The sequence below is a fragment of the Equus asinus genome, chromosome 21 (genome assembly GCF_041296235.1).
Source record: "Equus asinus isolate D_3611 breed Donkey chromosome 21, EquAss-T2T_v2, whole genome shotgun sequence".
Classification (NCBI taxonomy): domain Eukaryota; kingdom Metazoa; phylum Chordata; class Mammalia; order Perissodactyla; family Equidae; genus Equus; species Equus asinus.
In genome coordinates this window covers 72,717,303-72,729,314 of record NC_091810.1, presented here as the reverse complement: position 1 = coordinate 72,729,314, position 12,012 = coordinate 72,717,303, and the positions used below count along the sequence as shown (strand labels likewise).

The following is a 12,012-nucleotide window of genomic DNA, read 5'->3' as shown; positions in this document are numbered from 1 at the left end:
TGTAAACAATAGATTATAAATATACGATGATAGCACAGAGATCATAAAGATGAAGAAACAGAATTTGAGTTAATTCAATTCTGTCATTCTACGTGACCACTGAAGTTTTTATGCTAAAACAATGAAACAGAGCATGAGCCGTGTAGTGTAAGTTGTGCCTGGTGAGCTCCTGTTGCCCATGTTGGCAACTGGCTAAATGACGCACTCTATGCTGGCTGCCTTCCCTTCCCTGTTTCCTTTTCCCACTCCACTGACCTGTTTCCTTCACCTCTCCTAAAACCTATCTGCCCTTGAATCCTTGCTGAGAGTCTGCTTCTGATAGAAGCCAAACCAGAGCACACCACAGTAAGCCTATGATGCCTCCTATAACTACTCCTCCTGTTCCTGAAAGAGAGAGAGCTTACATGGAGCCTCTCTCCTGTACACTCACCCCAGGGGTTTCCCCATCTCAGGCCCTAAGGGAAAGATACAGGAGGCCAGCGTACAAGGGGCAGTGCCTGGAAACAGGAAGGACAGCATTCACCTTCGCCTACATTTAGAGGAAGTCCCAAACACAACCAGCCTCCTAACGCTGTTCCAGCTGCAAATAACAGAGCTGAATCTGGAGATCAAAAATCGTGCGCAAAAGGCATCGAAGAGCATCGAGTTATGTATCTTGTCTTCTTCCTTTTCCACCTCCAGTCCTGGCACAGCTGGCTAGTGCAAGCCTACAGTGAGTCTCAAAATGAGCATTAGGATCGGACTCTGGAAAAAGATTTCTGATGTAGGAAGGGAAATACAGGGATCAGAAAATGCAAGCAGCAGCTTGGAGGGAAGGGGCGTGGCTGCAGCCCTCAGACTAGGCTGAGGTTTGGAGGGGACCCGCCAATAAAGGGATTCAAAAGGGATTCAAGTAAGGGAGACAACTACATTCACTGCCTTAACCTCTCACTCGAGATGGTTATAGCAGTTCTCAGCTCTGCCTGAACAACACTTGTGAGACTTTGTGTTATTTTCTTTTCCCAAACACTATAGCTTCTTATTATATTATAATCATAGTCGCTGGATATAGGAAATATATTTTTATATACACAAATATATATTTATATTTAAAATATATTTAGAGAAATATAAATATATTTACAATTTTATATTCATAAAACATATGAATATATATATTTAAAGCATCATGGGTTAAGATATTTTTAGAGATCCATGGGTAATTCTGACACACAAAGCAGAGATGAGGACCATAGAATTGGAATATGAAAAATGTTGACCTGTTTTGACATAATCAAATAAGTAATTTCTCTTTGCTTCTTAATCAGGCGTTTCTGGTAAGAATTCAAGAAGGACATCCAAATCCTTGATAAATTAACTCCAGCCTCTAAGAGTATGGTTTATCTGTCAAAATTGATCCCCCTTCAAAATAAATGTGTTTCTCTGTTATTATGCGGAATGATCAAGAATTCTTGAGAAATAAATGGACTTCCAATGATGTTTGTGCTCTCACAATTATATTGTATCCATGAATAATGTATTTGCGTGAGTAAACATGAGGCAACTCTGTGTGGTATAGATTCTGATTTGGGGCCAGACGCTTCTCTGTGTTTCTCAGCCTCTGAACTCATGAACTCTTCCTGACTACATTTCATGTTGTATGCAGGAGGAAGATATGTGCTGAAGAAATTCTTCTCCATCTGCAATTACTTCCTTAGAGCCTTGAAGTCAATACTTAAATATGACTAGGGCAGCACAATGATTGGTCAATAACTCAGTCAACATACACCTGCGATATTAACTCAGGGTATGATTCACGAATGATTCTTTTCCTATTGTAATTGCTGACAGAGTCCTGGCAATGAACCCAGTCTTTCAGAGAAAAGCTGATCTTAGGCCAAAGTGATGGATAAAATCTCAAGCAGGACATAAATATATATATATATATATGTATATATATATATGTACATTTATTATCTATATAAAAATCTAGATAGAGATATACATAGTATGTACTCTATATTTATCTAGATAGATAGGTATAGACATGAATATATAATCTCTCTCTTTCTATAGATACAGACATAGAACAGGTGTATGGAATTCAAATATATTGGGAAAGTATTTCTTCCTGACTTAGCAGTATTTTCTGCTATGATATATTAAAGTTTAGTGTTTAAGTTAGAGAGACATCAGTTTGAATCATGGTTCAGTCACTTAATTGGTTATGTGCCTTCTCTGAGCATCAATCAAATAAGAATAGTACCTTTCGGTTGTCAGAAAGAGTAGATAAAATATTACTGCAGAGATTATACCTCGATGGTTGTCTATAATAAGCTTTTTCTTAAGTTTAATTGTCTAGATCATATAGATCTAACCCAAACAACGTTATTTGCCTTAAAAACTATAATAGGAAGGTTTTAGCCAAAAGTACATGGAGTGCAACCAAATTTTGCAACTATATTATTGGTACAACTTTAGAAAACTTTGCTTACGAGGAAATGCATGGAAATACATAGCAATCTAGAAATCAAATAAACGTAAGGCCTATACTTCAGAATTATATTTTACTTTATCTCCTAATGTTTCCTAAGATACACACATACATATCCATACATGCGAACACATATACAACATGGCACTGGAGCCCTGGAAAGCCTCCTTTGCCCCTATGTAAATGACACTTTGCATGTCATTTTTATTTTTTAATGGTTATGAGTTCCACGTAATAATTGCCAGTTTTATGCCACCCCTATGTCCCCTGCTGCAAAAGATCTAATCTATTCGGAGGAAGATAATTGCAGAGCTGTTGAGACAGAAAAGAAATTGCTGCATCTCACCACTGTTGTGCGCCTCCAGCTGCGAGGCGGAGTTGACAGCAACCTTGCATAGCGAACAGTAAAGAAGTCGTTTTGCCTTTTCTTCCTCAGTCTCCGTGGAAGGACATGAGCTATTGCCAGTGGCTGTCGTGGGGCTTTTTTCCACTTTAGAGGTGATCTCAGTTGTCATAACACTGTTTTTGCGAATTTCCACAGTTGTCGTTGTTGATATTGCTGGTGTCCCTGCGGTACTGTCTGCATTCAAAATAGCATAGAAAAAAAGAGGAAAAAACAGTGGCATTATCTTTCCATTTTTGGAAATGTATCACTAATATTATATTCTGCTAATAACGATACTGCTTGTCAACTATGACTCAATCATTTCATGAGGAAATTCACATAGATGACCACATGTAGTTTCATAGACTGATACAAAATATTCAGACAATCCGTGAAAATATGCACAAATGCACTTTAAATGTTTTCTATGGGGCAAATAAACATACCTATAAATTTTTCTTGTTAACACATATCTTTAGTAAAATAATGTTTACAATGTATTGTACTTTGTGTATACATATTTCTACACAGATGGCTTTTTTAAAAATAAAATAGATGATAAATGTTTTTCAGGTATTTTTAATTTTCTTTACTACTTGTCTTTTTATTTTCCTTCTATATTTTTTCTTTAATTAAAAAAAAGCAAGTATGATCCTTTTGTATACGTTTGTGAAAAACAAAAAAGAAAAAAATTGAACTTTGATGACATATTGCTTTGTCCAGATTGACAGTTTAGAAGCCCTATTTACAAAGAGATTCAAATTCAACACCAGGTACAACAATCATTAATATACAAATAAGAGGAACTCTAGTCTGGCATATTTATTAAATGCATGCTCTGTACCAGACTGTGTTCTGAGAGTTTGTGACAGTATTCAAACATCAATGGCCACTCTTTACAAGGAATTCACAGACCAGTCACACCATGTTAATGTCGTATCATTTCAAGTGTTTGATGACCACGAAAGTGTTGATGTGCTGTAACCTTACAACGCTTCTGGCTCCGAAGTCTGATTTTAAATCTGGAGAGGTCAACCTCTAAAGTCAAACTATCTCATCCTAACTCACTTGGGTATACACAGCTCTCATTCCAAATATGCCAATTACCATGATGTTAGCCATATTTGCCATATCCAATAGCAAATTGCAAATGAGCCCTATGCTCATGTCCTTTCTACTCTTATGCTATTTTTTCTGCCTCTCAGCTGGCTGGTTCTTAACCTCTTATTCAAAATATTCTCAGGCTGTCTCTCCAGCTACAGCTGCTCTTGGAACTGTTTCTCATTCCATATGCTGCTGTGGTCACTATCTAACGCCACACTGAAAAGTCCGTGATAAATGCATTGGGCAGTAGCTATAAAGGACAGTGGTCTGTCTGCAATGAAGGGTTGTCCTCATAAATGTCTACTTCTTGTTAGCTCATGCTATCAAGAGTTGACCACAGTTACAGGATGGCTTTTAACTTGTATATGGCCTTTGATCCAGACATAGAGGTGTGAATATGTGAGATTGGTTATGGCTTCTTTCCCAACCACGGCATCAGAAACACTAGTCAATAAGAAGAGAAATGGGCTCTTGTTGAGAGGGCTGTTATATAAAACAACTCATCTGGATCTTATTTCCTTTACCTGACACTTCACACACTTTTAATCACTTATTTAACTGCAAAGATCATCGAGTAAGCCTCCTTCAGCGTCATGGAGAATTTCCACCAACACGTAAAAGAAAAAATCACACTGCTGATTAGTCTCTCATGGCTGGAGAAAAATAAATAAAATTACTCTAACATCAAGTTTTGCCACCAGAATACATTTAATCCCTTGAACACTGAATGGCCCATTTCCTGATTAGTTTTTACTTGCCTACTAAGATACGAGTATTAAAATATCAGCTAATAGCCATAAAATATTTCTGAGTACCTAGATATGCCATGAAGCACAATGACTGCTCTAAGACAGTCTGGTAGCTGTTCACTGCTCCCAATAAACCACAAATGATTGTTTGAAGGCAAGTGCATGTGTGTCTGTGAATAAATAACAAATGCTCAGTTAATTTGCTGTTTTATATGCATAATTTTATTTAACCTTCACACAAACTTGTGCAATAATGAAACATTGGAGGTTAAGGAAATTTCCCAAGGTCACACGAGGAATTTATGGTAAGTCAGGACAAAGTATTTCATGGAACAAAGAAATCAGGGATTTTGGAAAAAAAATTTTTTTGAACAATACTCTTGGCCATGATTGTGATTCTCCATAGTAAGGTCACAAACGGCAGTGGGCTAAAATCATTAAATTATCTTATGATCAGCTCTATGGGGTGTGATGACCATAAACGCAGATATGTCTAAACTTAGTGTGGCCACATACCGGAGCCAGAGTGTGATACTGCGGGCATGTATTTCATTTAAATCTAAGTAAGGATATCTCTAGAAATACTGTACTTCTAACAACTTTTCCTCCGGATTGACAATGTTTATTTTATGCTTTAAAAATCTGAAAATTGTTCATAGTATAGATCATAGTAATCCTAAACTAACTTCCCTATTTACAGTGACATTCAGAGCAAAAGTATACAATAAACAAAACATGATCTTCTACCCCCTGTGACAGCTACATTAGTGTCATTCCCAACCCCAGAGGATAACGCACATTTATACCAAAGACGCTGCAAGATTAGAGATGCCGGATTCTCTATGCCTATGGCTTAGTGAAGTATTAACATTTCTTAAGGCAAGTCCCTTGCATGAGACAGGCTTAGGGGAATTAGTATCAAAACGCTTAACTTCCCGGAGCTTCTACGTTGTTGTATCCTTCAGACCACATAGCTGAGCACAGATCTGTTATTTTGTCAAGTTTGCAGTCAATTTGAAAGAAATACAAACAGTTCTCTTTTCCATTTTAAATTTAATGTATAGATCTTGAGTCCATAAAGGTAGGATTACTATTCATTTATAACAAGACATGGATTTTTCACTTACTATTCATTTATCAGTCGTGAAGGGGAAAGAAGTAAGGTAAATATATTTTAAGATTATGTGGTATTCAAAGAGAATCAACTATTTTATACATTACATAGAAAATTACACATAGCAAAGAGATTTTCCTTAATATGGTACAGTAAATTACCAATTATACATAATTCTTATCCACTTGTTAAAATAGAATCTTAAGTTGGTGACACGTTAATAGTGTACCCTTGATAACGATGTGGTAGGAATTACTTCTGTGATCTTCCTCCACAAAACTCATAAGCCCTGTCTAACCAAGAGAAAAGCATAAAACAAACTTAAATTTCAGGACATTCTACAAAATTCCTGACCACTGGTTCCTAAAACTGTCAAGGTCATCAAAACAAGGAAAGTCTGGAAAACTGTAACATCCAGAAGATTCTAAACATAATGTGGTACTCTAGTTGGAACCCTGGGGCCAAAAAAAAAAAGGACATTAGGTAAAAACTTGGAATATCTGAATGACGTATGGACCTTAGTTGACAATAATCTATCAATATTGGTTCATTAGTTGTGACAAATGCACCATAGCAATGTGAGATGTTACCAACAAGGGAAACTGGGTGCAGGGTATACGGGAACCCTCTGTAATACACTTGCACCTTTACTGCAAATCTAAAACTATTCTAAAACTAAAAGTTTATTAAATTTAAGAAAAATAGAATTATAAGCAGTTAACAAATAGTGCATCATTTCAGTTACTTTGTAGAATCATAGTCAGAAGGGATCTTACTGATTTCATAGTATAGCTTTCTTGGTTTTTAGCTTAAGAAATTTCAGTAAATGTTTTCAAGGTCACATAGAACTCGAGGGTAGAAACTTGGACTTGACATTGTGTCTCCCAATTCCAAATCCAGTATTTGTTACCTTACTTCGCAATGACTCATGTATTCAAATTTGTTCCATCAACATTTGTTAAGCAGTTATTTTGTGCTAGGTTCTATAGTAAGCCATTGAGGATGAAAAGGTGAATAAACATCCATCATGTACTAAGCGGTTTATGAGACATCCCATTATGACTTGAAATAATAATAATAGACTTAACAATCCTTAGTCAGTTTTGCTCATTGCTATATCCTTGCACTTGTACTTGGCACGACAAAGGCATTCAATATTTATTGAAAGAAAACCATGAATGAATGGACAGCAATTATAGCTGATGATTGTAGAAACACTTTTAAAGCATTTACAGGTATTAATTCAATCCTCATAAAAACCTAAGAGGGGCATTCCATTTTTATCCCCATCTTAGAGAAGAAATTGAGGTAGGAAGACATTTGGGGACCTTCCCAATGCCGGAGCTGCCAGCGGTAGTGCAATGATTTGAACTCAGACAGTCTGGCTCAGGAGCTCATGCTCTTCATTTATTTATTTTACTGATAAAATTTTGATTTTTTCATAAAAATAATTGACTATGTCTCTTTCAATGAATTCAAGTTGATCATGATTTATTACACGTTTGATGATAACATCTTAAAAATGTGACTTTAAAAGAAACTAACCATGATCGGAGCTAGAGTCAATCATGTGTCTCGTCACCCATTTATGCTAAAGTAGTGAGTTCCTGGAATCCATTTAGGAAGACGGGAGAAAAAAATCCTACAGCTCTCAAAAAACCTCTTGTGCAAAATCATAAGACTAACGCACAGGCCTTCCTTAATGCACCTTTTTCTTCTGTTTTTTCCCAAAAGATGAGAAACTAGAATAATGATTCACTTTTCTTAATGTTTCTCAAAGGTGGATTCAGATTTCTCTGCACTATTCAGTCAATGACTCCGTAAGAACAACATATGTGACAGGGAGTCAAAATACTGGGTGCAGTTCAGCGGGAAGAGAAAGCCCTAAGATGGTTTGGGTTTGTATTTGTGCACTGTTTTCCTACTAGCACCTGTAGCAAATATTCACTATTGCAACTGTCACTATTTGGCTTTGGCATCAAAAATATTGCTAATACTTTGTGGGACTTTCATTGAGAACGAGAGGGAACTTGTCAGTATTGAGAGTGGCCCATTTGTGGCCCTCATCCTTATAAAAAAGCACTGTAAATACTTTAAAAAAAGTCCATAAAGCAAAAGAAAGGATTGCAAAAAATAACAACTTGAATTCCAGATAATAAAATGGAGCAGCCAAGTTACATGGTCTGGGTAAGAAATTTATTCTCCTCGTTACAGATCTCATAACCCAAGTGGCAGAACCAGAGGTGAGTTATTTAAGTTTCTTTCCAGGTAACAGAAATTAATATTAAGCCCCAAAGATGCTCATCGTGTTTTCCTGTAGATCGAAGACTTAGAATTATATACAATTTATTTCCTTCTTCCCTGCATGAATTTAAGTCTCACCCAGGCTTGCTAGAAGTGAGCTGAACAGCTGCTTCCTCTTAAATATGCTGACATTCTGAAGTATAAAAAGGTGCTTCGTGACCAAAAAAATCACAAGTTTATAGAAGTTATTACTGGTGGTTTCTTTCCTCTGGATTTTATTTAATTTAACCAACCTTCATTGAGCACAGTAGCATACTCTCAGACACCGGCAGGAATGGCTACAGCATGGGGCTCGGTACTTTTGAGGGCTCTGCATACCATGAGCCGATGAAACAAAAGTCTATTTTTGTATTTTTTGATCTTGTGAAAAAGTTTTTGGAGAGTTCGATAGCCAACTGAGCAAATGGAAATTACAGGAAAGGGAGATGAGAGCTGAACTGGGTGCCCCAAAGGCCAGAGTATACAGTTTGACTGTTCACAAGTTTGTATGTGAAATGTTTACAATTGTGTGTGTCCCTATGTGTGTCTCTGTGGATTGTGTATATGTCTACGTGTGTGCATGTGTGGCTATGTGTGTTGAGAGGTGGGAGGAGAGCACAGCCTCTATCTGGAAACCAAGTTTGTTTGTTCAAACTTGGCTGCCTCAAATCGCCAAAATGTATGTCTAAGCAGGCAAAGTCCCCCAAAACATTCCCTCCTTCCCCTCTGCTGAGGTGGCATAGGAAGTGCTTCGAACTGCCTGGAAATCCTGAATCCACAAAAGGAGGTTGCGGAGAAAGGACACCTCCCCCAGCAGGCCACCTGATTTGAGTGGGCCCAGTCACCACCCAACAGGCCTGGCTTTGGGAACAGCTTCTGCCCTGTCCCTGCGGATCTGCAGGGCTTGCGGGGACTTGGCAGGGCTGACTCAGGTGAGTCGATTCCTCATCCTCTAGGCCACAAGGCAATCCCTGGGGTATAGACTACGGGGCTGCTAGGTGAAGCCTGAGGTCCAACGTGTAAATATTTAGCTGGATGGCATATGGTCTCCGTTTGTACTTCTGTCTTGGCCCTGGAACATTTGCGGTGGGCCTGATTGAACCCTCATGTGTGAGACTCTGTGCTAATCAGTGGATGTGAAGATAGAAACACGCTATAGTTTGTATACTAAAGAGTGATGAGCTCTAATACAATGAGAGTGGAGGAAAAATGGATTCATTCTCCTTGAGGAAGATGAACAGGAGGAGGTATCATGAGAAAATGTTAGAAAAATAAGCCGTACTTCAAACTCTGATTTTATCACACCTCCAATGGCCTGTGACTTGGAAGTGTCATGTAAAAAGTGACCCACTGCACTGTTTTTGATCAAGTGGCACATTTTGTCCTAAAATGATCTGAATGAAACTTGTAGTGTCTTAAGGGATCAGGTGAGTAATTCTTTCTACCTTTACAACATTTAAGCTAGATTTCCCATGTCTTGAACATATTAGAAATTATAGAAAGGCAAGAGATTTCAAAAACTTATAAAACAAAAATATTGAACTGCAACTTTTGTTTTTTTAATTTTCTTTTAAAAGAGTGGCACCTGAGCTAACAACTGTTGCCCATCTTTTTCTTTTTCTTTAATTGCTCTTTCTCCCCAAATCCCCCCAGCACATAGTGGTACATTTTAGTTGTGGGTCTTTCTAGTTGTGGCATGTGGGACACTGCCTCAACGTGGCCTGATGAGCGGTGCCATATCTGTGCCCAGGATCTGAACCGGCGAAACCCTGGGCCGCCGAAGCCAAGCGCACAAACTTAACCACTTGGCCATGGGGCCGGCCCATGAAGTGCAACTTTTGACATGCTTCCCCAAACTGCCCAATCTATGGTCTGTTTGAGGCAATTACATCAGGAGTAGATTCATACACAGTGATAATGGTTCTCTGTTGAACTCACTTTGTGCCATGCATACCACATGTACAGATTACAACATAAATTATTTTGATGAAAAGTATTTGAGACAGTGCCTACTTAAAAAAAACCCATAATTCAACTTTGGGATTTCCCTCTTAAAGCCAGGACCAATTAGTTTCACTGGGATTGGCCATTTTTTAGGAAGATCATGTGATTTGAGAGGGTAGTGTCAGATTACCTTTCATTTCATAGGATAACTTATCAGAAATTTAGGTTATACCTATCACAGACTAAAATTTGGGGGCATGAAGGCTAGAGAATTAAGTTTGCCAGGTTAGCATATGGTTGCAGAAGGTTGCAGGTTGAAGGAGGTGGTGATCAGGACCAGACCAAAGAAGGCTGCACTTGGGTCAGGCAACTGAGCGCGGAGCTAATGAGAAGGACAAGGGGCAGGAGGATCAGACCAAGCAGGAGGGAGATCAGAGGTTCCTGAAGCACAAAGGGCTTAGCCGGAATTGTCTGGTCTCCTGGGGACTTAGGCAGGATCCAACAGTTGGCCAACCAAAGCTGAGATCTACTTTACATCTTTAAACCTTACATCCCTGAAATGTCCCTCAAAATGGACCTCTGGTTTGAACCAAGTAAAAGCAGGCATAAAACTAGGCAAGAGTCACACATACATACACACACACACACACACACACACACACACACACAAGCCAAAAAGAAAAGGCAGAAAGATGTACATGAGCGAAGCAGGGCAATTGACAATGCTAGCCTTAGGAGCTGCGGTAAACTGGAGAGCACATGGTTCCACGACAAAGGCGTAACTCATTATACCACTCTACTCAGTTCCTGTCATTTTAGAATACACATCCAGTTCTACCAGTTGCTTTGATTGCTATTGTGAGAAAAGCCAAAAAGTTTATGTAAAATTTCTTAATTTTAAATGTTAGCAACCATGTGTGCATGTGTATGTGTGCGCGTGTGTGTGTAAAATCCTGTGTGAGCCAAAATCTTCTCTGTGTTCTGTACAAGCTGTGGGCTGCCAGTTCTGAAAGACACCCTAGGGACAGTATGCCTGTGCTCGCAACCACTGCTCATTTCCACAATAGTTCAGAGACTGGTCATCTGGCTTGACTTACACTCTCCCTCAGAAGGCAAAGTGTCTATTTTAAGGAGGGGTACGATGATTGGAGGTAGACTTATTTTTTTTCTGTACCAGATAATCTGCCCTCGTTTCTTTCTTTCGAGTCCACAAGAAGGGACTCACTGTAGGGCAGAAGCCTTGGCATTTCTCAATAGCCACGTGTAAGGGTTCATAACTTACTCTCCCAGTGATGTTTGTGGTTGATAATAGTCCCCTCAGCCATCTCTTTCAATGTCTTGTCATGTTGGAACCTTAGTTTCTGAAAGTCAATGAGGATTATATTCCCTACTCCTATAGGATATATATACACTTGATCTTAGCCAAAGGGCCAAGAAATGATTCCTATAGTAGATATATAAACTCCATGACACGACTACAACAGAGCTTGCTACATATTTGATAATTGATAAATATAGAGGCTGCTGTCAACAAATTTGTTCTGTTAGGCATTTGCTTTTCTTTCAAAAGCTGAAGTCATATTCCCATAAGGCACGAGACTGAAAATTGGCTTAGTAATATAAATAGTACATCTCTGACCTGACAACCTAAGTTTTCATTCTTAATCATTTTCATCTTAGAATTTTAAAAACACTGCTCCTTTCACTCTATTTTCTCTATGCTCTTTTGGCTCTCACATCCAACAATGATGGGGTCAAGATGTTGCAAACTTTTGTGAATCAAAAATAATCCTGTTACTGTAAACTAGTGATTCCAAAATTTCAGTATACATCAGAATCACCTGGAGGGTTTGATAAAATACACATTGCTGATTCCTACCTCCAGAGTTTATGATTCACAGGTCTGGGTTGGGGTCTGAATATTTGCATTTCTAACAGGTACCCAGCTAGGGCTGCTGCT

The 12,012-nt window shown here is 38.4% G+C and overlaps 1 protein-coding gene across 3 annotated transcripts in view; it reads right to left on the bottom strand.

Moving 5' to 3' along the window:
- Positions 1–12,012, bottom strand: part of ZNF385D (zinc finger protein 385D) — an 806,057-nt gene that overhangs the window by 13,944 nt on the left and 780,101 nt on the right. For all 3 annotated transcript variants that reach the window (XM_070492980.1, XM_014829851.3, XM_070492981.1), the window contains one exon: positions 2,820–3,053. In XM_070492980.1, coding sequence (XP_070349081.1) covers positions 2,820–3,053 — 234 coding nt within the window. The remainder of the gene's footprint in view (positions 1–2,819; positions 3,054–12,012) is intronic.